Below are 27,780 nucleotides of genomic sequence, written 5' to 3' on the forward strand. Positions count from 1 at the left end.
CCGTTCTAACCAACTGAGCTAACAGGACGGGCGGCTCTTCACTACCACAGCTTTATCCGTGTCTTCATGGCAAGAGCTCAGTTGCCATCTTCACTGCTTCGGCCCTGTCACCGTCTGCAACGTCACCACTCTGTTCCCGCTTTCAGTGTAAGAGGTCTGTCCCATCCTCATCGCCAAGGCTTTGTTTCCATTCCCAACGTCGCAGCCTTGTCCCCGTCCCCAACGTCACGGCTCTGTCCCTATATTCAGCACCATAGTTCCGTTTCCTATCTCCAACGCCGCCACTCCATCCCATCTCCATCGTCGATATGCTCCCATCTCCCCGTCATAGCTGTGTCTCCATTCCCAACGCCAAAGCCCTCGCTCCACCTTCAACATCGCAGTCCTCGCTTACCCTCCAACGCCGCAGCTCTCACTCCATCCCCAATACTGCAGCAATGTTCCCGCTTCCATTGCCACAGCTCTGCCTCCATCTCCAATCTCTAGCGCAGCAGTCCTTCCCATCTCCAGCGCCGCAGCTCTGTCCCATCTCCGACCATTTTCCGCGGGGCTCTGGCCGCACCAATTTATTTCCCTCCGCGCGGCCGGCCCGGTCCAAGCGTTCAATATTGGCGTTGTTTTTGTAAAGGGTTCGTCGGCTGACGAGACGTCGCCTGCGCCGCCGCTGCCGTCGGGCCGCCGAGAAATCGACATTTCCAATACTCGTGGGGTCGGGCCGGCGCGCCGCGCATGCGCATTCCTCAATTATTCACCGTACGGTGGCGCTGTAAAATTGAATTTTTATCCGTGTTTGCAGCTCCGGCCGGCAGCGACCAATCAATAGGCGGGCTCGGGGCGCGCCGTGGCGGCCGTGGGGTGGGGCGGCCGGGCCCGGGAGTGTGGGGCGGTCGCGCGCCGCCGACGCTCGCGCGCCGCCGCCGACGCCGGCAGGAGTTCAGGGGCGGGGCCTGCGGCGCGGCGCGGAGTACCATTTTTTCCGCGGGTGTTGGATTTCGATCAGCACCGTCACAGTCGTGCCCATGACGCCGGGCGGTGAAAGGCAGCGGCGCTGACAACGCATGGTGAGTTCACAGTGCAATGTTTGCGGAAGTCATATCCGGTGTTGGCGGATGCGGACTTGTGTTGTTTGCTCTTTTGTGGAGTGAAGATAAGTTGCATTTGATTTTGCTAAATGTCGATTTCAAAGGAGTGATTAGAGACATGTTTAGCACCGTTTTACAACTTCCCGATATCCACATGAGAGATGGCTCACAATAAGGCCACAACTTAGTTGTCTGAGTGCAACAATGCAACTATCCAATTTTTGCTGATTTTTTAGCGATGAAATCTATATTAGCTTGGAGAATTACAAGTTATGTTTCTGCACAGTGACAACTTCGTTTTTAAAGCGAGCCGAAGCATTTCGGTCATGTACATGGGTTTGGAAAGATGACACTATAGAATATTCGATCTAAATGTTGCTGTACAACAAAGAAGATGCAAGACAGAGCTAGTATACTGTAAGGTACACAATGCCTTCTTGTAGATTAGCCGAAGATGTTTCGTTAACCCTCGACAGGTGGCAACTTGACTTGAATCGCAGTCCACAGAGGGGCAGCATACGCACAGCTGTGCTTTTGATTTTGCGGTGCTTAATTTTTTATTAACTTTATGATTGAGGCCGATGGTCGAGGGAGGAAGCGGAGCTGCAGGGTCCGTTTAAGCCGCCTTGAAACTGATGTGGATCTCTTGTCCGTTTAGTAGAAGGGTTGTAGGGTCAGTTTCACTCCTACTGAAACTGATGCGGTTCTTAAGAGTGCAAAAATGAAAGGAGCTTTTTCGCGCGGTTTGCGAAACATATGTCCGTTGCATGAAATCATATTGTGATTTAGCTCAATCGAAGCTAATTTTCACCTACGAATTTAAAAGCTTTGGGACAACGCTCATCGTAGTATTGTGTCTCTTCTTGAGTCAACCGTCTCGTCTTTTTCAGCCCAACCTGACACTAAATTGCCACCTGCCATTTAATTGCTACCTGCCACTATCTAGATCTTTCACGGTATTTGTCGCTGTCTAGTTTGGGACACTGGGAGTAGGCTGGTAAAAACAGCGCATCGGCCGACCGGCCGGACTATAGCAAATACACTGATTTGTCGTCGGCCGGTCACCAAGGTGAGCAACCAATTGAAAACGATGGGATATTTTTTGTCGCGGGATGGGATGGATCTTAAGAAAGACACCAAGGGACTGCAGGGTACGGTAAAGGGTATTTACGTCGAGGCTTACTGGTGTTGTGGGATAAAATGTGTTACAATTGCTCATGTAAGGTTGCGGAATGCGCGCTGTAATATTTTGGCGTGCCCGTCACCAACACCACCGGTCAAAAGCATTTCTGGCACCAAGCGTCACGTGAAAGTGAACATTTTTGTCGCCAACCTTATCCACGACGTCGACAAGTTCCCCCCCCCCCCCCCCCGTGGCAAGCTGCGTCAAATATGGTTCTCAAGACCCAAGATGTCACGCAAAAAAATGTTCAAACCAAGCTAAAGGCACTTCAACCATCGCGTGTGATGTGAATCTAAGGTTTATTTTGGAAAACCTCTGGCATCTTCTGAGGTCTTCTTATTTTCGTGGTGTTAAGAACCAAGGATTGTGGCCGGTATTCCTTTTGGTTATCGCTTCGAAATAATTGAGTGTTTTTTGCCAAGTGTCGTTTCAAACTGAGTGCATTGAGATCTGTGTCAAGTTCAGTGTGAGGTAAACAGAGCTATCGAGAGGCAGTATAATAATGGCCATAGTAAAATGCACCCAATTTATTTCGATGTACATGGTAAAGACGCTTCGCAATTCACATTCTGGCACGTAGTTTGCTTTTGAGCAGCATGTCTTTACCGTTTGCTTTTGAACAGCATGTCTTTACCGTTTGCTTTTGAACAACATGTCTTTATCGTTTGCTTTTGAACAGCATGTCTTTACCGAGCAGCTCGCGCTGTGCCTGACGGACGCGTCATATAGCGTGTATTTTTGTGAGTGGGTAAACGGTTATTTGTCTGGTCGCAGCGGCTGGCATTTCAGCGCCGCCCTAGGCTGGGTTCTGGGAAGTGTTGGCTGTGCATGTGTGTGCCGTTTGTAAATGGAAACGTCTGAACGTGTGGTTCACCAGTGGTCAAAAAGATATCTCCCGCTAAGTGCGTTTTAATTTCTAGCAAATTCACACTTTCCTCAAGGAGAGGATTTGCTTAAAAATTCGTACGTGGGTGTATGCTCGCTGCTTACTGAGCTGGGTGAGAATGGTTGACCTATATTTCTCATGTTATTTACTGACAAGGCTGTATGGTATAAGACGATTTACCTTCCGGTTATGCCACCCTGAAGATGTAGTGGTTTAATACGTAAAACAACCTTTTTGATGTGAGAAAACCCAAAGCACCCATTGACCCATCGACTATCAGTCATCTGAACCTGTTTGATTGGATTGGTTCGCGTGTTTGCTTTTTCACCAGGTTCGCTCGCTCCATGTTGCTTGTTTTGAATTTTGGTTATTACTAGGAGTACAAATAATGTTATGGTACTCACATTTTGTAGCATTGTTTTACATTTATGATGTCACAGATATTTTAGTGATGTAGAAATGATTTATGGAATTAGAAATCATAACATGATTTCCTATTTCTTGTTATTGAGGAAGAATCCTGAAAATGTTGTAAAATGTTTACCGAAGAGGAACAATAAGTCGTTCTCCCAAGAGTTTGCGGACAAATTTTGCCGATCCAACCGAAGCAACTCGATCCAGTTTATGTGGTAAATTTTCATCTGAAATTTATTTGCGGGACAGGACACCCGCTAGTTGTTCGTGCTGTATGTAAATCACTTCCGCATGGCTGCACGGGTCTGACCAGTTGCTAGCTGTCCGTTATTCTTCAGTCGGCCAGAGCTCCTAAACTACTGCACGTGCCAAGTTGACCCTGCCCGGCCACTTACCAGCAGACCTTTTTTGACAGTCGGGGGGGGGGGGGGAGGGAGAATAAGATCCATGAGCAGTCGCGCAGCTGGCGTTGCGCGCCTGCTCCTGCTGCTGCTCGTGCTCTTATACCACAATAATATGCTCAGACTAAACCCGTTAGCGAGGTTCATAGCTTGCACAGATCTCAGCAATGTGCTGTGGACCAACTTGTGTGGGTTTACCTAATGGCGGCAGAGCCCAGCCCACTGCGAATTTGTCACCATTGAGAAGAAAACCTCCGCCCGCTGCTAGTGACAGCAAACAATCATGTTCTTGCCTCCAGAATATCATTATTCATGTCTATTTTTGGTACTTGGCTTGCTTTATTTTCTAAATGATGTCGGGTACTTATCTCGTCTGGAACACAAACAGTTGCTGCAACCTTGAATTTCACCGATACCAAAATCCACGGTCCACATACACTTAGCTTTTGCTCGCTCGCACGGTGTTTTCCCACACGTTTTTACGGAAAATTAAACTTGTATGCTGCACCATTGTGTGTCTTAATTTATGACTGGAAAGAAAGCTACTTAAGACGAAACTAACCAATGTTAATAATTACTCACCCCAAACGACTTTTATAAGACTGGTATGCTTGTTACTGTGTGCCATAAATCTGCTTTCATCTCTCTAGTAGCCTTGGTTTCATCGTGATCCATTTCTTTTGTGCATTGCGTTTCAGCACTGACATGTGTAATCGATTCTAAAACGTTGTCCAATGAAACAATAAATGTACCATCTCGTCTGACCACAGTTCTTAACACTTAATGGTGGATTTAAGCCATCAACACCATACCATAATGTTACACCGTAATTCGTCATTCTGGTATAACTTCGTACCATATACCATACCATCGCGAATTTTTTGAGCGGTGATGTATGGAGCTATAGAATAATGGGTCGCAAAAGTGATGCTAGTTGACATCATGCAAGATGACAGCCACCTTCTTCGGTAACTGGCGAGATTGAGGATCAAAGTTAGGACGGTCCTGAATAGATCATTGCGTAGGACGGTTCTGAACAGAACGATAAGTAATCAACATGTGATGACAATGTTAAACTTAAGCAAAGAGGCCAAAAGTTATATCGTTGCCCTGTAACGTTTTTACGGGCTCCCGGAATGCGACTCACGCGCCCTCTGGCTATACTGCTGGTACTGGCACGGACACGAGTACATATGTAGAGCGAACGTTCTATATTTTAAGATGTTGAAACAAACATCAGATATCATGAGATGATCTGAATTATAACTACTGGTATGCTTTCAAGTGGGAAAAGCTGCTCTAGTCAACACAATTTTTGTGTTCAGAAAATATGCTTCTCAATGCGTCAATGTTTGAATGCCCCGTTGTATCTTGCACCAATTTGAGTTAGAGCCAACTAGCAGCCAGTGTATTTGGAAATCCTGCTCAGGAACGCCAGATATGAACGGTTCGACAACAATATTGTTCTTGATCTTGATCACCGCATGGCCAATGGACTGGCAGGATTTGAATGATATGGCGTCATGAAAGTCGGGGTGGCCTTGAAATAGTCCACACGAAATGGCCTGAACATCTTTGCGGGCATGTAGCTTAGAAACTAGGGAGGCTTAGGTCTTAAGAAGGGCTGGTTGTAAAATGCACCGAGCGATCTTCAAGATGGCTGTTTCAGTTCAAAATCCGATAGAAATGTGGAACAGTCGCTTTAATCAAAGGCGGCCATAAGTGCGGTACCGGAAGTAATGTCTTTTTGCTGGTTTTTACCGTGACTCAATTTAAAAAAATCTTGCCTCTTCGCTGTTTATGACAGGAAAACCGTTGGTGGTAAACACCCAAACGGTATATTATCTGAATCGGCGAGTGACGGGAGGAAGAGACGCCGGCCCGGCTCAGGCCAATGCGCGTGGTGCGGTACGAGCAACCCTGTCCCACAAGTTTTGCATCATCTGCCGAGATCTGCCGCAAGCGAGTTAATGACATTACGTCTTCCTTTTTCCGAGCCCCTCTGCAGTACTGGTCCGCCATTCGTACCGCTGAATAGGGCAGGAATCAGATTATCCCGCGCCAGCTATAAAAAATTGTGGCAAATATTTTGAGTGTATTTTCCTGTGGAATAATCGTTCGGGCCGACACGAGTCGCCCTGTCATTTTAAATTGTGCAGAGCAGCGAAGAGTGTCGACTGCCGCGCGCTAATCGAAGTCGACTTTGCTAGTCGCAAGAGGCGAGAGGAGTGAAAACCAGACCATATAGAGAAATATATGTTGGGACGAGCAATGAAGGCTTTCAGCTGCTTTTTGTATTCAACGTTCTTATGTTGGTACGAGTCTGACAGTGCTCCCTGTTCATTGGAAACTCTCCGCGGGAAATGTGTGGATGAATTATGTGAACTCTAATCCTGGCGTGACTTAGCATTGAACCTAATGTATTTCGTTGATTTAAATTTTTCTGAACTAGTGCCTTCATTCATCATGGCAAGTAACCATTGTTAAGAAGTTAAACTGCCTTGGTTTTCAGTCTAATCAACCCTTGTTGGCTGGGCAATTTTCAAATCCGGCCCTGTCTTAATCCGTGCTTTGGTGGGACTTTTTAACGTGATGCTACCCGATCGGTGGTGAATCCGTAATCGACTAATATGTCTGAATGTGCTCCTCTTGTGGCAAGCGCTTCCTGCTCATCCTGCCTCTAGCTAGCTAGCTCACGAGGTCTTGTCCCTTGCTCCTCAAAAGTGCTTCTCTTGTCGCTAGAAATGCATTAATGGCATGCGGGCAAAAGTAAAAGGAAAGAAAATATATCTCCTGACATGTGAACTAGTTACGTGAATGCGAACTAGTACATGTGAACCAGTGTAGCGTACTGACGTGGCCAATATGCCACACAATTATGACTTTCCAATCAAAATAGGAACGATATGGATCATTTTAAACTATTCGCTGCAATGTTCGCAGGAGGTAAAGCTTGATGCTACTGCTGAAACCAAACGTTACAAACCAACAAATTTTTGTTGATGACTGCAACTGCAGTGCATGCAGCAAAGATCACCAGTCATGGTACATAAGCCGCCTAACCATGTCAAAACTGTTCATAACACACATGTGTGGTTTAATGCTGATGCGCGCAAGAGGGAGAGATTCTGCCCCCCCCCCCCCATGTTTTTTTTCCTTCGCCATTTCTGAACGACTTATCACAGGTTCTTGAAACTATATGACGCCCCTACATCGGCGGACTCTGGAAGACGAACTTTGGTCTGGGCAGATCTAGGTTTTGATGTATATAGGGAAAATTGCTGAAATTTACCGTCTGCCCGTCGATGTGCGTGTTAACGTGATCATAACTGCCATTTTGCCCGTTTATGGCTTAATAGAACTTGTTTGTATAAGGTGTGAACTAAGATCTATCAGACTGAAACATTTGACAAAGACCTTTCCGGGATGGGAATTACTGAGAGTTCTGTAACGCTGTGGGAGATGTTGAGGGTGCTATCTTGAGGCTTCAATGTGGCATCATACCAAAAGCGGCATAAGCAGAGATGTAAAAGTTGACTGGTGATTATCGTGAAATTTTACAAACATTTTACAAACAAGTGCAATCATTCCGTTCTTTTAAATACGTTTCTGAAGATTATGCAGTTAAGCAGACCTTCACTGGGATGACGTCCATATTGGTGGATGTGATGCTACACCCAACTGGCGCAGCCACGCGCATGCGCCGACACACCTCTCGCGCCATCTTTCGCGAAACTCCTCGTCAGTACCTCTGACCATCTGCGGGATGTAATGGGAAAGTTTCCAATGATTTTGGACCACCCAGTCCCCATGAACAACTGATGTTTTTCTGACCCCAGAATTCCTGTATCTGTCAAGCTGTTCCATGAAAGTTCTAAGGACGTGTTCCACATCTGTGTGGGGGTTTGAACTGAGATTGTCATTTCGAAGATCATGCAATGTGATTTTTCTACCGGTGGCACGCCACGACACCACCCCCACGTCTACCCTGATTTTTTATTTTATGACCTTGAGGGCAACAGTTCTGGTCTCCTCAGCGGCCTCATCTGCCTTTGGCTCAGGGATGCCACCTCCACTCAGAATGAGACAAGACTTACGGGAGTATTGCTCCGTCTCATGGCTAGCAGCCTCCAGATCCTTTACCATTTCACGAGGCTCAGAGTTTTACCGTTTCAGTTTCAGAGTTTCACCTTTCAGTGAAGCTGAACCGCGTTTAAATAGGTCCTTTCCTTTTCCAGATGCATCAGCTACGAGATCCTTGACTTGCTCCACCTCCTCTCTGAACCCCCAGTGGACTGGTTTGGTTAAGTTACGTTAGATTTGGCGAGTTGTTTACCCGAAAATATTTGTGATTAGACCCTTAATACAAACCTTACCGAGATCACTGCGTTTTGTTCAATCCAGGTGAGATGCGTCGCACTCGCCGCAACGGAGCACGTCCGCACACATCGAGGTCTGGAATATGTGTTGTGTAGCGGCACGTAATTCACAGCCATGCCTTTTCAGACTCCAACCCCTCTTGTTTCTGAGCTTGACGAACGCGAGCTTGCGCGGACTATTTCGCGCAGACCTTTTCAAGGCCACTGATGCATGCATGACGGTATAGAAACGTTATGTGAATAGTCCCATCCCAATGGCCATGAGGCGTGCAAAGTCCAGAAAAATATGACCATCTAATTATCTGCGTCTGGCGCACGTCAGCAGGATGCGTGGCTAAAACGGACAACAGTTAGCTAACAACTAATATAATGCGTTGAGCCCAAGTCTCTAACACGAAATACGTTTGTGCTACATATTAAAGAAATTGGGGCAGTTGTAGTAGTTATGAGGGCAACGAGAAAGGGATTCGAATAATTTAAAGGGGGGTGTTTCACATTGATATGACAATTTGAGCTGAAATAGACACTTTGAAGATCATTCGGTGCAGTTCACAGCCATGTTCTTCTTAAGACCTAAACTCGTCTGGAGTCTATGGTCCCAAACTCTTCAAAAATGCCTTCCACTGACCAGATATGACCCCCCCCCCCCGCACACACGCACACCCTTTCAGGTGTTCTAACCACGATATAACCCAGTTCTTGCACCGTCAGATATCGTTGCCAGGTGAATCCATGTTTGGGGTCGACGTATGGTTGGGGCTCCTCCCCACTCAGAATTTCTTTAAAAAAACTCCGTACAACTTGTACAGCAGGAGCACACGAACCATTGAACCGCAGCATTTGTATGACAGTTATATAAAGGCAGACATAAATTATATATAATAAATAGCCATAAAATAAATAATAAGAGCAAATTTGTACTTACGGTCCTCGTAATGACTTATTTAGATATGTAGCCTACAATATGATGAATCAATCATCTCTTTTTTAGGGGAAATCGAAGCAGCGACTCGAGATTTGGGGGGGGGGGGGGTCTGTCCATTCCCTGTGCGCTACCTTACTACACAACATCGCACACGCGATAAGGTTGAGTCTAGACCACGCGTTTATCGTGTTGTTTCTCCATCCGTGGTTTTTCTTGGAAAGGGTGGGCGGCAAATGATGGTCTCACTAAAACACTGAACGTCGTTCGACAACAATTTTAATTACATTTCATGGGCTTCCGCTCACGCACTGATGACTGCACAAAGTCTTACATGGCCCACGTTCAAATCGCCTATGCACTAAACCATGTGATCCTTGATCAGTGCCAATACAGTTAATAACGAAACATTACATGTTCAGCATCGTGAGACACATGCTCTTAATGCTGGTCGGGCCGATGGTCAAAAGTGATTGCTATGCTGGCCATGCGAACTGTTCGGAAAGATGAATCAGTTCGTTCCGAAAAAGTACATAACTTGTAGCAGCAGCATTACCACATTGTGGCTTCTCGGTACCAGACGCGTGGGACGGAAGCCGTTCAGCGCATTGCTGCCCGGCTCAGTGCTTGCAATGCCATCAGCAAATTGATAACGCTGAATGGGTGTCAGTAGTGTCGGAGTGGTCTCCAACAGAGCGGCAGCGCTTTGTTGTGATAGCGCGCCGTCGGGGTCACTGAGGTGTGTCACCGAATGCCGTCGAAAATTGCGCAATCACCGAGGCTGACGTGGGTCAAATAGTTGCTGAAACCGGCGTTGACTGTGCGGCACTTGCTGCCGTTGGAGACGCCGAGCGGGTGTTGTCGGGGTGCAGCTCCTGCATCGGCAGGCCACCCGGTCGCTTCATGACCTTAGGTCGGGGGCGCGCCAGGCGGTCCTCATCCGCTCTCGGCGCGATGGGCATGTTCCGCGGCCTACAATTATCCACGCGTATTTTTGCAGCTGGTCGTAAAACCGACGCTAATAGCTTAATCTCAACGAGGCATCGCTAAGCGACCAACCAAACAATCCAAGGTGGGCGGCTGGCGGGAAGAGCGCGTTTGGGGTGCGCGAGCTCTCCTGGCACGAGCTGAACGCGTCCGAGCGCCCGCTGCACGTTGCGCAGGCAGCTCTGATCAGTACAGCTGGACCGAATACGTTCGAACCGGGCAGAAACAGCCCGGACGGGCTTCCGAGCAGCGCCATTTCCGCTGAACAGCCGTTCTGTTCGGGTGTGGACAATCTGTCCTGTATATGGAAAAGGTCTACCGGGTCAGTTTCAGTCAGCATGTCCCGCTGGTTTTCAGAGCAGTCGTTCACGTACTGATGTTTAACGCCAGCGATAGAGTGCGTGACACCCGCCAGGTCTTCGCGGAAGAGTGGTTAACAACTGGTGGGTATTGCTGTCAGCTCCAAGCAGCGCTCGTCTCAGCTGGCTCATTACAGAAATGGCTTGCGTGCTGCGCAGCTGCGTCATTGGTGACGCAGCAGGCGGCGACCACGACAGATTCCCTCAGGCCGCGACATTGAGAGAGAGCGAGAAGGCGGCTGGAAATCATTCGCCGGGCGTATTGGCTTCATTTGCTGATGGTTGCGGCGGGTAGGAGGCCTGGACCTTGCGGTAAAAAGCCTCGTGGGCTTCAACTTTAATGACGTCTGGGAGCCGCGAGCTGCCAGAAGAGCGACAGCGCCGGCTAGACGGCGGCATCAGTTGCGGCTGGCGTGTGGTCGGTGCTGCGGGGCTGCTGCAGGCTCAGCTCCGCAGGCTCAGCTGCTGCAGACTCAGCTCTGGAGACTCAGCTGCTGCAGACTCAGCTCTCGACAGGTGACCGAGTCGCCGTCCCAGAGCGACCGGGGTGGGGTCGCCCCCGCGGCGTCGGGCCAGCTCTGGAAGAGCCGCCGTCCCAGAGCGACCGGGGTGGGGTCGCCCCCGCGGCGTCGGGTCAGCTCTGGAAGAGTCGCCGTCCTAGGGAGGCCGGGACGGGGTCGCCCCCGCGGCGTCGGGTCAGCTCTGGAAGAGTCGCCGTCCCAGGGAGGCCGGGACGGGGTCGCCCCCGCGGCGTCGGGTCAGCTCTGGAAGAGCCGCCGTCCCAGGGAGGCCGGGGTGGGGTCGCCCCCGCGGCGTCGGGTCAGCTCTGGAAGAGTCGCCGTCCCAGGGAGGCCGGGACGGGGTCGCCCCCGCGGCGTCGGGTCAGCTCTGGAAGAGTCGCCGTCCCAGGGAGGCCGGGACGGGGTCGCCCCCGCGGCGTCGGGTCAGCTCTGGAGGAGTCGCCGTCCTAGGGAGGCCGGGACGGGGTCGCCCCCGCGGCGTCGGGTCAGCTCTGGAGGAGTCGCCGTCCCAGGGAGGCCGGGGTGGGGTCGCCCCCGCGGCGGGCTGGTCAGCTCTGGAGGAGTCGCCGTCCCAGGGAGGCCGGGGCGGGGTCGCCCCTGCGGCGGCGGGTCAGCTCTGGAAGAGCCGCCGTCCCAGGGAGGCCGGGGTGGGGTCGCCCCTGCGGCGGCGGGTCAGCTCTGGAAGAGTCGCCGTCCCAGGGAGGCCGGGGTGGGGTCGCCCCTGCGGCGTCGGGTCAGCTCTGGAGGAGTCGCCGTCCCAGGGAGGCCGGGGTGGGGTCGCCCCCGCGGCGGGCTGGTCAGCTCTGGAGGAGTCGCCGTCCCAGGGAGGCCGGGGTGGGGTCGCCCCCGCGGCGTCGGGTCAGCTCTGGAAGAGTCGCCGTCCCAGGGAGGCCGGGGCGGGGTCGCCCCCGCGGCGGCGGGTCAGCTCTGGAGGAGTCGCCGTTCAGGGGTTGGTTGGGTCCCTGTCGCGGTGCCGGCCAGACTTCAGCCGTAGCTCCGCTTTGATGCCACGTTCTGGTGCTTGATCCATTGTATTCCGACAACTGACGATAAAGACACCGTTTTTGCCCACCTCGTGGCGTGTATTGTTTGGTGTAGGATCTTCGTTTTGGTTCGTACTCTAGCGTCGTCGTCACCAACGTTATGCTTTATCTTCTGGCACTGAATGCGGCGTGGTTCACCCCCTTAACGTCAGAGCCTAGCCTGGTTTTGTGGCGATCTTTGCCAGTCAGCCCTGTGCTGCTTCACTTATGATCTGACGTCACTGAATACCGTTATGTTTCCGGTTTAGTATTAGTTCACGACTTCTTGGCCCTGGTATGAGTGTGGCCATATGGAAATACTATGGAAAACTCACTTTCGACGAAACAACTTACTTGCATAGGTTTTTTAACCAACAGCGGCACAAATTTAAAGGAATGTTGTGACTTGCCGAAATTGCACGGGAATTCGAATTTTTGGTGCAGATAGCTGGCGACAAAAGCGTGGCACTAGGATGGTCAGCCCAAGCCGGACCGCACCGCTCCAGATGAAGGTGACACAGGTCAGATGACACCTCAGATCTACAGCCTGGCCTGTTAAAGTAAGCTGCAACACAGAGAAACGCGATCCTCATGAGGTGCACATGATGTGAAGCGTTAGGAAGCAAGCATGTGGTCGCCACAGGAAAAAAGCTCGGATAGCAGAGGGTCGTTACAAAAAGGAATGCGATACTGAACCATCATCAGAAATAGTACAAAGTTCAAAAGGCCCCCATGGCAAAATCTTGAAGTGGAAATCCGGATATCAACAGCTTATCGGCTTCGCACCTTTTGACCAGCGGAGACATGCAAGCTTTTTGCCAGGTCATGGCCCCGGCACGCTAAGCTCTTGTGGGCCAGTTTTTTTTTACAAACCTACGTTGTATGTGTTGGAAGGAGCACTGTGCAGGCATGAGATAAATTTGGGAGCACAGCCTAAAACATCGCATAGATCAGACAAGTGGCATGACCATGGGAAAGGTAATAATTGTAGTTTTGGGACGACTAGATTTACCAGGACAATGTACGCAGCTCAGTACACCACATTATAGAGTGTATACAGATATTTCCACAGCAATGAGAAGAGATGTATGCAGTGGATAGCAGTTTCATGTATAAAACTGCGTATTAAACTGAAAACAAATCAGAATTCTCAGCAAGTTTCATCGCCACATCAACCGGTCACAGACACGATGCCAGCAAGGCAGCCAATTGCCATGGGACGCCAAAACGTACTTAAGCATGTTAATGCACGCACAAAGCATTTCTAAATCCAACTGCATTCTACAGTTTCCTTGATCGATACGGTCATCCTTATACTCAGCGGTGGACAAAAGTTGGCGATGATAATTTCGCAAAAATAACTATCACTCTCACTGTTTCATGTTATGTTCTGATGACTGTTGTCCCCAGTACACACTCGCAGACGCCTACATCCGACTCACTACATCTTGGCAGCTGTACAGACCGACCTACAGACCGCCTAGAGGGCGTCAGACTGGCAGGCAGACTGTCCAGAGTGCGTCAGACTGACCTGCGGACTGTCCAGAGTGTGTCAGACATGCAGACTGCAGACATGCTAAGGTTGCCGAGGAAAACAATGGAAATGTTCGAATATATCTATGTTCTGCATTGGCTGGATTTGAAAAGGAACCTTTTAGGCGCATGGTGTATATCCCGTTCTCAAAGGGGACGAAAAACGCTAGAGTGATCTGAACCTCTTTTAAGTTACTTTAGTTGGCCTTTCGCTCCATCTTAACGTTCAACTTACTTTGTTGCATCGCTTGTCCTTGCAGCCCATTTCACAACCGAGTTTAAGTGGCTTCTTCCCTTACGACATGAACATCATGGCTCTATTCATGAACTGAAAAGCATAGCATCCATCCAGAATACATCAGTGGAAAAACCGTGCAGAGTTTTTCGCAAGTGCCCACGCCTACACGGAGGCCACACCTGGACAACACCAACCGCTCTTGTAAAAACGTGACGAGCAGCCAGAGTCTGGAGCGATCATGTCACTGCGATCCAACCAGTGTCACCGGCGCGCAGGGCAGCTGGCGACCCCACGCGGGACGGGTGGCACGGCGCGGCGGCGCGCTGCTGCAGGGCTTCTGCGCACCGCAGTCGGCGCGCCACCTCGATGCCATGTGTTGTTTGTCACGTCGCTCCCCGCACCCGCACCCCTCTTCCTGCTCTGTTTACCGGGCCTATTCAAGTTTAACATCCTTTAAACCTTCGGGCCGGCGCCGGCAAACATACGGTTTATATTTAACTCGCGCGCTGGGGAGCGGCGGATTTCAGACGAGCGGACCCGGAGCGCCGTGTGGCGGGGCGCTATTTTCTGCTGGCTGGGTATGGCTGCTACTCGCTTGGAATGGCTGCGGCGGGATGGTGACTTCAGCGGCGGGACCCGGCGCCACGCGTCGGGTCTGCACAGAAGGCTTCAGTGACCACTGGGTCCGGGATTTCCCGACGCCCTCCCCGCGGTTTTTGGCGCAACCATTGCATATAGCCTATCGATTTATGTGCTACATCCTTATCCATTATGTGCTACATTATGAGTAGCATTTCTGCACCTTGCCTATATGGCAGAGATCTAGATTTGGGACGGTGCTCATTTCGATGGCTTATTAAACGTTGTTGTACAGCTATGATGCACATATACATACCAAGCCTTTCGCGCTCTCCGGACTGGCGTTCTTCTCGCCTTCACCGGACAGGGCTGCCAGCTTTCAACATGCTGGACATGCTGGAGCCAAGAGAGAAGTGACGTCGGATTGCTCGCCCTGAAACTGCGCCGGAATGAACGTCACTGACGATCAGCACCAGCGGCTTTCAGCGAGTCAAACCAGACCAGTGGGGTGAAACTGGCGGACCTGGCTCTCTTATCAGTGGGACAGTGTTCTGAACGTTGGTTGATGTTCTTCCTCACAGTTTATATATATACATATATATATATATATATATATATATATATATATATATATATATATAGATAGATACAGTAATTGCCCGATTTATCTGCAACTTAAAAATAGGTATCCATCAGTGCCATCATCGTCGCAGTCCGGGTCTGCACGACACCGTACCTGTGTATGCTCCGGCTGCCCCCTCAGGCGTTATTCGACGGCACACAGCGTGTAGGTGAAGATGGCCCAGCTGGCGTACCGCCCCGATGAATTAATAGAGATGGGTAATTTCACAGCTGCCGTCGGACGGAGCGAACCCCAGGGGCTGGCACGGGACGGGCCGTGCATGCTGCGCTGTTCAGCTGTTCACACCGGGTAGACACCAAATGTATGGAGAGGTTGGCAGCAACAGCGAGGGATCGTCTCAGAGGATTTGCGTACACGGCGCTTCTTGAGGGCGTTATGATGGCAAATTCACTTCTTGATGGCGTTATGATGGCAAATCCACTCCGAGGTCATTGCACCCGGTCTCTCAGAGAGCTTATGGTCTGAGCTGACCTCGCTTCCAAGTTGGGCGTCACAAGTATCCGAAGTGGTCATTTCGCTGCGACAGAACAGTTCCCTCCTTGTCGCAGCAATGACCGATCACAGCAGCTTATGATGGTGTGTGTTGATTATGCCCGAAGATTTTAAGGGACCGATCAAAAAGTTGTTTATTGGCTATTGTCGAGAAATTAGCTCACTTTCCTGATTAATAGCATGCTTTTATTTATAAGGAATTGTCCCTTTACATTGCACTCGTTCGGACAAAGTTGTGAAGTTAGGAAAGATGCGATACCAAGGGACGCGCTCCACATGGTGGTGAGATTTTGGGCACTTTCGGAGTGTCAAGTTCAAAACAATATAGCGGGCTTATGCGAGGAAGGAACTTATTGCTCATATAGCCATGGAACCAACTAGACTTCCAGAGCGTTTCATCTCATTTTCCATGATATTAATGACGGCATTTGTGTAATCAAACACTGAAATGTTTGCATATGTGGTGAAATGATCACGTGAAATGAAAAATTGGTTGTCATGATATGCCATGAATGGAGAAGAAGACCACTAAAAATCACCCAATATCTAAAGCATCTCCATAACGTTTCCCACTAGGGGGGGGGGGGGGGGGGGGGGCCAAGCTCATTTCTCCCGGACGAATGCATGGAACATCGATGACGTGGTGTAGGAAGCAGAAAAAAGCTGCAGAATTAAGAACCGTTTGATTTTAAGTGTATTCTCTAATTACAGCTGAAAGCAACTTTTATAAACAGCTACCCTGAGTGGTTTAGTGGTATACGTCACACGTTGCCAATCTCACCTGCGTGCCTACATTTAATATAACCGGGCTTGGTACATAGCATTATGGCTGGAGACAGAGCATTAGTATATTTTAGTATATATATATATATATATTTATTTATTTATTTATTTAAAAAACCATCGGCAATATTTCTGAAAGCCGATAGTTTTTCCGGTTGAATTGCAAATCGGCAGCGAAACATATGCATCTAGATATCGGTGTACCCGCACATTCATATTCTAATTACAGCGACCGCCTTATTTACTCCAACGACGAGAACCCGTCTCGCACGGAGGCGGGTGAAACGAGCATAACGACCGAGCGGTTAGCGCCTTCTGTTCCCACGTGGTGGGTCCGGGTTCAAACCCCGGCCGTGCCATGGCCGATGAGCGCTACTCTGGCCACTACAGCCAGTTAGTGGTAGAGTGGTAGTCAGTGATAGCCAGTGGTAGAGCCGAACGTCGCGCCGTTCTACCCCAACAGCCGAACGTCGCGCCGTTCTACCCCAACAGCCGAACGTCGCGCCGTTCTACCCCAACAAGACGCGGAGCACTGGGCGACCATTGCAGCGCACTCCGTCTAATTAGTTAGACTGTTCTGGACAGCTCAACGGGTCTTCTGGCCATTCGGCAGATACTTAAGAGCGTTTGCTAAATGCACCGTATTGAGATGTTCTAAAATTGATGACAGCTGAGACATTGGATGTCACCAATATCTGAAATCCTGATGTCGTTGTTATACGTTCTTGCGTTAGAAATATCAGCTTTGATTCGAATAATTTGAATCGATTCACGATCCTGGCCATGAATTCATGCTTAAATGAAGATCAGAGTCAGAATCGTCATGCCAGTTTGCTTAAAACAACAATTGATTTAAGTCATGAGTTGAAAAGTAGGTGGGATTCCCATCTTGATTCGTACAGCAAATATGTTGAGTCAGGAAACACATCTTTCATGTAGAGCTTAATCGAGTACAAATCTGACCGTGATGCGAACTCACTGCATACAGTGATCAGTGATCGATGGCGATAGCCGTTGATCTACCTTTAAGCTCAAGTAACTATCTTGCGAATTACCAGATGAGCTATGCTGTTCGGACTATTGTAACTACTGAACCGCTTATTGTGCAATGGTCGCTTAGTGCTCCTCTTATTAGGGGAGAACGGCCCAACGCTCAACTCTACCACTGGCTGCAGATGTCGTCAGCCCATTGGGGCTGTTTCTCCGAACCAGCTGAATGAAAAGACTCCATATGCAATATGCGCAGCGGCAGCGGACCAACCAACGCGTTTGGAGAGCCTGCGTGCATGCCTGACCTTCGCAATCTTGTAGCGAGCGCGCTTCATCACGTTCAGGGAAACGAGTCGCGAACTATTCTGTGGCATAAACGCAATAGCTGCCAGCGTCGATCTTCCATGATTGACCGGGGCTTTGAGTGTCTTCAGTGCATTGCTTATATGAAAAAGCCGTCTGTGCCGGACAGTCTTCTACGTGATACATCTTCCTGTCTGGTGCTCCTCAAAACCTTCACCTTATGGAGTGGAGTGAGCGTGCGACGTGGTAGCTGTCCTGACCTGAACCACCTACGCTGTGCGGACATAGGAAATACTGTGTAGAGATGAGAGCAAAATACGATTTGACCTCAGATATCCCAGCCTGGTGGGCTCACGATCAGGGATAACTGAAATGCCCAGATAACAGTTCTAAAAGATGTTCGAGGCTTTCATCCTGTTCATTGCCAAGAGGGAACTTTTTACGGTGAAGGTAGTGAAGTCATCGAGGCTAGCCGAGAGCTACCACGCATGCGCGCCATAAAGTTAGTGAGGACGAAAATCCGTTGGTGTCCAAATGTCATCAGTTGTGCGTTGGTAACAATGCTGAGAATGCATCACTGCAACCGCGCGCTCCAAACACCTGCAACAATAGAGCATCGAGGTTCCTGTTCGTTTGACATGTCAACCATCCCCGCACAGGTGTGATGAGTCCGAAATCTATTCAACTTTTGATAAGCGGCCACTGTGCACATGTGTCGTTGTGAAGAAATTCTTTTCACCAGCGCCGTTCCACAGGTGCAAGTGGCTTTGCGAAGTTGAAGTGACTCGTCACCGCTCGGCACATATGGCCACTGTCGACTAGCCTAAAGTGTGGGATGTGCGCTCAGTGTGTGGGGTGGGTGTCATCCGACAGGAGGTGCAGGCCTGACGGTGCAGGCTCTCAGCTGGTGTTCAGCTGCCGCTCGTGCACCGGTCAGGCTGTTAGGCTGTGTGTGTGTGACAATTTTGCCTCCTCAAGTGAGAAGGCCTCCAGCAGTTGATGTGCCTCACAGCGTTGAACCTAACGCAAAAAGTTTCCACAGGCCAGTGTAGCTGTTTGAACTCTGCTTGGAGGAATGCTCCACTTTTGCTTATGGTTTTGAACTGGTATCGCCAAATACTGACTTGGTGCTCAACCGTGCGCAATTTGCCGCAAACTATCGCTGCGTGTTGTCATGGAATTTGGCTAAGTTATATTGTACATTTGCATCTCGAATATGGCCATTTGTCTCAAAATTCGTCTCGACCAGTGTGCAACAGTGACCAACAGTCACACACAGTGAGGCATTAAACAATTATACAGCTCCGATAACCTAAGAACCAATGCGGGTTATCCTAGACGCGTAAAAACATTTTATGCCATACTTCAAAATGACATGTGAATGAAACCATGGTGACGTCAACAAAGCTTTACGCGCGGACTTCGGAGCGTAGGAGCGAAATCTTAAAAACTGACATTTAGGATGTAAATCCCTTTCACTGAAAGCGAATTCTTTAACAACACCAAGTTGATAATTGAAAAGCGAGAAAGTGGAAATGATTCCCTACATAGGTCATGTAGTGCGCATGACATAAACCATCGCTGCTGAGGATCTTGCGACTTTCTGGCATCTTCTTTATCTCTTTTATAAAACTAACTATTGCGGTCCTCCGAAATCCCAATAAGTTATTTGAGCACTGTCGTACCGCACAGCAAGGTGAAACATTGCGTTGGTTCCTGGGCGTCGGGCCGAGCCCACAGTACCGAGCTGCCCCTGCTGATCCGCGGCCTCGTGCGTTCCAGTCGGCCCCCAGTATGGCTTCGCTGGCGGTGCTGGGCGGGCTGATGTCGGCCGGGCCTGGCTCGCCGCCGCCGCCCGATGACGACGAGGAGGGCGACCAGGCGAGCCGCGGCTACCCGGACAGCTCGGCCAGCCGCTCAGAGGATGGCTATCTGGACGGCAGCGGCTCCGAGAAGCGTCTGTCTTGCGAGACGCTCTTGAGCGGCGCCAAGAAGCGCCGCAAGCAGTCGCACCCGGTGAAGATCGGGCCGGGCGGCGAGGCAGAGCCGGAGGTGCCGCCGCCGGGCGAGGCAGAGCTGCCGCCGCCCCTCCGCTGCCCCTACTGCCCGCAGGCGTTCCCGCACCAGGTCCAGTTCAAGTATCACATCGAGGTGGAGCACGTGAGGAGGGCGCTGGCGGACGACGCGCCCGCAGAGAGCGTGATCTTCGGTCGGGAGCTGCCTCTGAACCTGTCCTCCGGTCCGAGACATGACGGGCTGCGGGGTCAGGAGAGCAAGCACCAGGCGGAGAATTACAGGTCAGAGCACAGCCTGCCGCCGGCCATGCCACTGCCTCCATCGTTTCAGGACAAGTTCCCCGCTCCCGAGTTCCTGCAGTACGGGCCGCCGCCTTTCCTGCTGTCGTTCCTCTCGCAGCAGGCGGGCGCCGCGCCGCCGACTCCGACTCCGGGCGAGTCGCCGCTGAAGATCTTTAACCCTGAGGCGTACTGCGAGCTGTGCAACAAGGAGTTCTGCAACAAGTACTTCCTGAAGACGCACAAGGCCAACAAGCACGGTGTGTATTCGGAGCCGGCGAGCGGCGGCGCCGGTGGAGGCGGCCCGGCACCGGCGGGGGTGGGCGGACCGCCGCCGCCGCCGCCGCCGCTGCCGCCGCCCCCCGGCGCTCACCACTCACCAAGCGCGGATTCTCGAGACTCGGGTAGGCCCTCGAGCGAGGCGGAGGCTGTGCGGCCGGCCGGCGCAGCCCACCCGGACGCCTTCTGCGAGCTCTGTCAGAAGGAGTTCTGCGACGCTTACTACCTGCGTCGACATAAGCAGCGCGTGCACTCCGTGGAGGGGCGCGAGCCACCACCGCCACCGCCGCGGCCGCCGCCCGGGGCTCCGCCAGAGGCAGGCGCCGCCGGCCAGGGTGCCGCCGACCCGTACGACGCGCAGCAGTTGTTGGAGCCGGTGGTGTCGCCGACGCTGCTGCAGCAGCTGAACACAGGCGAAACCCACGACCACCAGAAGGTGATCCATGAGCTCATGGAAAGGCTGGCGACGAACGGCGAGTCGCCGAAGAATTTCACCAAGGAACAACTCCGCGAGATTGGTGTCGTCAATGTTGACGCGTTCTGCAACGTTTGCTGGAAGGAGTTTTGCAACAAATATTTCCTGAAGGTGCACAAGTACAGGAAGCACGCCATCGGGTCGCCTCCTCCGGAGATGGACAGGCACAACGGCGCGTCCGGCGGGCACGATTCCATGGCTTGTCCGCCCCTGGAGAAGCTGCTGGACGCGCCTCTGAAGGAGAACTCCGAGCCGAAGGAGTGCGACCTCTGCCAGAGAACCTTCCAGAGCAGCTACCTAGTGCAGATGCATCGGTACTACTTTCACGGTTCGGGACACCCGAACAGCCACGGCTCGATGCCACCTACGCTCCCTGGGAACGCGCCGGCTAAGAATTCCCCGTCCGCCGACCATAAAAAGAAGGCGCACTTCAGTGACGATCTGCAGAAGCTGCAGGGCATGATCAAAGGCCTAAACGACAAGAAAGGCGGACACGCGGCGGTTGCGTGTCACGTGTGTGGCAAGAACGTCGACAGGCAGGCCCTGCAAACCCATTTGATGAATGAGCATGGCGTGTTCCACAACCAAGAAGAGTTGATCATTCCAAAGCCGCCGACCTCATTATCATCTTCCAAACCTCAGAGCAACAAGGACTCCAGAGAAGCCTCGAGCCCCCCACCCCAAGGCTCAGAGACGGTTTGCAGCGTTTGCAAGAAGGACTTCTATGCTAAATTCTTCCTCCAGCAGCACATGCAAGCGGCCCACGGAATCCAAGCGTCGCCAATGAACGAGACCGCATTTCTCGCGAGGATTCGACTGGAGGTGGAGGGCCAGAAGAAGTTGGAGCGACCAAAGCCAGCCAGCACCAGCCGTAGCTACTGCGAGATCTGCAACAAAGAACTCTGCAACAAGTATTTTATGAAGACCCACATGATCAAGATGCATGGAATCAATATGGAGAACCACCAGATTCAAGGTGGCGTCAAGTGTGATGTCTGTCAGAAGGAGCTCTGCAGTAAGTACTTTTTAAAGGTCCATAAGCAAAACACACATGGTATCTACGATCCGGAAGACGACAAGGCGCTGAAGGCAAGCGATGCCGTCATCAAAGACGAGGAAGGCCTGGAGGTGTGCACTGTCTGCAGCGGCAAGTTCAAAACGGCCAAGCTCCTGGAGTCGCACATGGCAAGTGAACACGGCGCACCGAAGGAGAAGAAGCCCAAGTCCAGCTCGGTGCCGCGGAGCGCACCCGGCATCGGCGTAACCTGCAGCCTGTGCGGCCGCTGCTTCCCTGACCTGCTGTCGCTGCGACTGCACGCGATGCAGGCCCACCCGCTGCCGGAGCAGAAGGGCGAGAACAACGGCACGGCGGGCGAAGAGACGCCACTGGAACCGGCCCAGCTGGGCGAGAAGCTGCTGCGGCACCCGTTCGGCCCGTTCGCCGGCCCGTTCCCGCCGTTCCTGCCGCCGGAGCGCGTCATGAGCCTTCTGCCGCAGCTGGCCGGGCCGCTGCTGGAGCCGGCGCGCTCGCCCTTCGCGGCGCCGCCGCTCGACCTGCCGCCCAGTCTGCTGTCGCGCCAGCTGGCTGGCCTGGTGGGTCCGCTGGCGGGAGGGGCCGCCGCTGAGCCGCCGCCTCCACCACCCGGTGCTGCCGCCGCCGCTGCCGCTGCCGCTGCCGCCGCTGCCGCCGCCACGGCCACCAGCCAGCCGCCGGCGCTTGCCGCGAAACACGCCTCGGCTGCCGCCGGCGGCCGGCGGTACCGCTGCAAGCCATGTCGCCTGAGTTTCCCGCAGCGTCACCGCTACCTGAGCCACTGGCACCAGAAGCACGGTCACAGCCGCCTGCCGTACGCGGCTAGCCTGCTGCGCGGCTACCTCAACCGCAACTATCGTTGCACGCGTTGCGGCTTCAGCTCGCGCATGCGCAGTCTGGTACGGCGGCACGTCCGCCGTCACCACCGGCGCGGCCCGGACGGCGCCGCGCTGCCCTACCTGTACGCGCTGCCGCTGCCGGTCGGCGACGGCGGCAGCGACCGCTACACGATGCAGTCGTTCCTGATGCAGTCGTCGCCGGCGGAGGGGCAGCAGCCGCCGATCGCGCCCGCCTTCGTGGTGCTGCCCGTCTTCAGGGAGCTTCGGGAAAAGACCGAACTGCGCCTGACGCTACTGCCGGCGTAGGCGACCGCCAGCTGACGATGGTGGCGGCAGAGAGACAATGCGAGGGAATCGAGAGTACGGGTGAGTGATGTGATGATGCTCCTTAGGTATATTCAACGATCTCAGGGGTTCATTTCAGCTATTTTAGTGCGCGTTCATCGATCGATGGCTGCATAAAGCAGGTAGTTTTTTCTGTACATACGATGACTTGTACATATATCCGTAGAGTACTGCATAGCGGGGGGGGGGGGGGGGGGCTTAATTTGAGCCAAAGGGCCACTTCAGTCGACTGCAGAGGCCACGTACAACAATCTACCTCCACGACCAATCAACGCGCGTGTAACTGCCACGCGTTCGGCTAGCGGTAGTAGACCCACGGTAAAGTAGGGCGCCCCATGAGGGCGGCGCACGGGCCCACGTCCAAGTCTGAAGGGCGATAGTCTGATCGAATGAGATCCTTTGCTTTCAGGCTCGGTGGCCCTGTTAGCTCCCGTTTCTTGAAGGATGCGCCCCGCATAGCACTATACATTCCTAATTCAATTTCAGCGAGTGGGACGACTCGGGATTTCGGTACAAGGGTAAAAATTGCCTTCTTTCTAGACAACTACGGGTTGGTATGTTTACGGGAATGACCTGTGATCTTGGGGCATTCTAGCATGATATTTAGTGTAGGACAGAATCTATATAAGCTGGGTCTCTTCACTGAGATCCGTGAGCTTATTCTTTCGCAGGCTACCTCAAAAACTGCCGTCTGGTCTGTGGCGATCTATATGAAGTCGGTCGGTGCGAGATGCATTTGGAGCTGATGATGGTTACAATTCTACATTGCAGACTAAAGGTACACCTGAGCGCGGCGGTAATAAAGCGCACTTGGCTGGAATTCTACACTCGGGCGAGGCGATAGCACGCTGTCGCGTGGGGCTGAAGAAGTTACAGCTGAGCACTTTGGGTCACGTGTCCAATCATTGTCATTCCCAATGTGAATTATAAGTTAGCAAGAGCATTAAGTTGTATTGCAGTTCGTCTAGTCTTACGATTCAAGATTGCAGTCCCTTTCCCCTGTCGGAAATGGAAACATTTTGATTTATTGGTTTCAACGGTTGAATGGAAGCCATTTGCGTTTTTATTTCAGAAAGCAGTGAGTGCGGCCGTCAGTATATTTTGCACTCCAGAACCGCTTTGCGCGTAATTCAGAATTGCTGAAGTCTGACCGCGTGTGGGGTTGTGTCACCAAGCAGCAGCAGTGTCAGCATCTTCCAGACAAGCCAAATGAATTGAACTGCCATCTCCCCTGTCCAGAAGAAAGCTCGCGCCCAGTCCCTCGTCTCATTTGATTTCCACTGTTAGCGGGTGATGGCCGCATCGGCGCCGGCCGCGGTCGCGCTCCACAGGCCGCAGCGGCGCCGCTCGCGGTCTCGCTCCACAGGCCGCAGCGGCGCCGGCCGCGGTTGCGCTCCATAGGCCGCTGCGGCGCCGTCCGCGGTCTCGCTCCACAGGCCGCAGCGGCGCCGCTCGCGGTCTCGCTTCACAGGCCGCAGCGGCGCCTGCCACACGGTCGCGCTCCACAGGCCGCGCCTCCGGCTCCGGTTTGAGCCGACGAGGCGCGCCGTCGCGCCGGCCAATCTCGCCCGTCCCATTCGCCGAGCAATGGCGGCCGACGCCGACGCCGGCGCCGGCGCCCGCGCCGCCTTGGTCTTCGTTTCGGCCGTCGGCGGCCGGCCGCCGGCCGGCCGGTTTTTCGTGCTCCCGCGCCGAGTGAAGACCGTTTGCCGGCTAAAAAATCAATAGCGGCGTGTGGGTGAGCGGCGCGAGCGCTGGGCCGAGTCGGTGGGCCGCGCCGGTCTGATCAATGACGTGGTGGGGCCGCCCGGCCGGCCGCCCGGCCGGCCGGCCGGCCGGCGCGTTTTCATTCCTCTTGAAGCCAATAACCAAAGCCGTCGGGTCGATGGCTGAAAACATGGGAGCGGCAGGCGCCTGGGGCCGGCCGGCGGGCGGCGCGCGCCGGCGCTGGCCGCGACGCGCCGCCGACGACGCGCAGGCACCCACCGCCTCCGGTGAAGGAGCGATCGCTGTGAACTGCCGCCCGAAAGATGGCGAATTTGAGCGCGTATTGATCGGGAGGTGGCGCCGGCGCGCGACGGTCGGCGCCGCCGCCCGGCCGGTCGGGCCGCGGCTGGCCGAATTTGGAACCGGTGGGCGGCTATCGACCAGCTCCACCCGCGGGGTGGGGTGAGAACTGGCCCGTAGTTAAACTGGCGCCGCGCCGCGCCGCGCCCGACGGCTGGGCCTGAATAATGAAGGAAAGCGACGCTGTCCGGACCCGCAGGTGTGCTCCCATCTGGGGAGGGGGGGGGGGCGACAAAGTGATATGTCAGCGACAGCACGTTCAGGCAATTCAGGCCAGGTATATCGCTAAGTGAATAGCTTTTTAGCCCTTGATAAGTTGTTGTTCTAACATTTTCTATTTTATCAAGAATGTCTCTCAAAATCGCGATGAAAACTACCTCAAAAGAGCCGCATGTGCTGTCAAACGGTGGAGGCCATAGACTACTCCTTGATGAGCGTTTCTTCATATCAGTATGAAGAAACTCTTCATATCTTCATATCAGTATATGTCGTCGAAGGACGGAAACCGGCCACATCTTGTCAAATATGATGTGGAAGTCAAAGTTTTTGAACTCATACCTTCTACGCTGTGCTCACGAAAACATTTTACAGCCAGTCCAAGCAACATGAACCGCCGGCTACGATATGAACATGCATTATTCACACGCACTTTAAACTGGCTCACCCCATTTCACACGAACTTCTTTTTTTCGTAAACCCTGTCGGATATGGACTGTAGGCCTTAAGAATCATGTACTTGTCAGGGGCTATTCAAGTGCAGCGAAGCGCAGGACTGCGAATCAGGTGTATGCCAAAAGCATTCAGCGGCAATGGTCGACGTACCACTCCACCAGAGTTTTCGCCGAAGGTAATCGTCACCTGAGCCCCGTAGTGCGGGTTTTTTTGCTGGGAAGCACCAGAACTCGAGTCCAGCGCACACTGTACCACAGCTCGAGCTCATTTTATTTCTTGCTGTCCGGTTTTGATGGCTGCTCTGCCTACGGGATAAATTCGCTGAACTGCCAACCATGGCATGATGCGCCGCTGCCTGGTGGGATTTACCATGTCCGGTTCATATGGACTCCTACTGCGCACAGTGCAGCGGACGCTGTTAGGAACGACACTACCCCGACCTAGAAAGTCACGCCTCGAAAAGTGATCAAAATGCATTAGATATGGAATACCGCATGCGCTCTTGTGACTGCATTGCCAGAAAGGCCTGAATGAAAGTTCGTAACAGCCAAGCGTCCGGGTGGCAGGTGTGTGATGTTGACTAACGACTGCTATGTACATCGCGTATCACATTCACAATCTACAAATCAAGAACTAGGTAAACAAAATGGCCGCACAATCGATTAATCAATAGGCAGTTCGTGGGACCGGCTATATTTTGCTTACTGCTGTGGTTACAGTGAAATGGCTTGCGGGCCTTAAATCTTTGGTAGATATTTGAAATCGATGTATATATATATATATATATATATATATATATATATATATATATATATATGAAGCACAACACTTTGGCAGGATCTTTTTTCACGATTATGAAAGTGTGATTGTTACAAGTTAGTGCCCACTATTATTAGACGTGTTTTGACGACTGCATGACTGGGCTCAAACAGGCAACGCTCGTCATACATCGTCGCGATCGCGCCACATATCGTCACGATCCGCTGCACCTTAGAGTCACAGCCCTCCACGAATCAGCATCAGCGCTAAATTTGGCCAAAAGGCTGGGTAATCTCGCTTTGCTGTCGCCTAGAGTGTTACCTGTTCGTGGTGGCACGTCCCACTGTCATCCTCAGGCCGTGTTGAGGGGCAGTGATACCAAAACAGGTGACTGTGTCTTCTAATATGGCTTTACTGCATGACACCAGAATGACGCACTACCATCGTAAGTGCTATTTTAAGCACTGTCAGGAAGCAGGTGTAATTTTTTCGTCAATTACCAATATCTTTTTTTTAGCTAAGTTTAGCATGGATGCCGAAACTGCGGAGTTGGGACTGGGGGTGCAAGTGAAATAGTCATTTATTTAGTGACAAACATCGTCATGCCTGAAGTGTCCAGTTTCCTCAAAGTGGCACCACTGTCGCGGCAGTGCCTAACCGTGCTGGAGCTGTTTGTAGCGTTTGTGACCAGCCTACAGCTGTTTCCATACTGATGCCAAACCGAAGCCGTTTCCAGCATGTGACCCGGCAGGAGCGGCTCCCTACGTGTGGTATCGCGCCGGAAGTGTGCCATCGTATTTACCAGCAGGAGCGGTTTCTGCCGTGGTTCGGAGCCGTGTCTGTTTCCAGCGTTTTTCCGATCCGGAGCTGTTTCCTGCGTGTGACCACGAGCTGGAGCTGTTTAGAGTGTGACCGTGAGCCGGAGCTGTTTGCAGAGTGTGACCGCAAACCGGAGCTGTTTACAGAATGTAATCGCGAGCCGGAGCTGTTAACGGAGTGTGGCCGCGAGCCGGAGCTGTTAACAGAGTGTGACCGCGAAACGGAGCTGTTAACAGAGTGTGACCGCGAACCGGAGCTGTTTACAGAGTGTGACCGCGAACCAGAGCTGTTTACAGTGTGTGACCGCGAGCCGGATCTGTTAACAGAGTGTGGCCGCGAGTCGGAGCTGTTAACAGAGTGTGGCCGCGAGCCGGAGCTGTTAACAGAGTGTGACCGCGAACCAGAGCTGTTTACAGTGTGTGACCGCGAGCCGGAGCTGTTTACAGAGTGTGGCCGCGAGTCGGAGCTGTTAACAGAGTGA

The 27,780-nt window shown here is 52.4% G+C and overlaps 1 protein-coding gene across 1 annotated transcript; it reads left to right on the forward strand.

Annotated features, from left to right (window-relative positions):
• Window positions 1–946: 946 nt before the first annotated feature.
• Window positions 947–27,780, forward strand: LOC119111463 (uncharacterized). Its single transcript, XM_037235281.1, has 5 exons — window positions 947–1,061; window positions 19,500–22,261; window positions 22,469–22,697; window positions 22,895–23,003; window positions 27,416–27,780. Exons 2-5 carry the CDS (start codon window positions 19,512–19,514, stop codon window positions 27,778–27,780), a joined length of 3,453 nt encoding a protein of 1,150 aa, XP_037091176.1. The 5' UTR covers window positions 947–1,061; window positions 19,500–19,511.

This window comes from Pollicipes pollicipes, unplaced genomic scaffold (genome assembly GCF_011947565.3).
Source record: "Pollicipes pollicipes isolate AB1234 unplaced genomic scaffold, Ppol_2.1 Scaffold_7261;HRSCAF=8764_pilon_pilon_pilon, whole genome shotgun sequence".
NCBI classification, from domain to species: domain Eukaryota; kingdom Metazoa; phylum Arthropoda; class Thecostraca; order Pollicipedomorpha; family Pollicipedidae; genus Pollicipes; species Pollicipes pollicipes.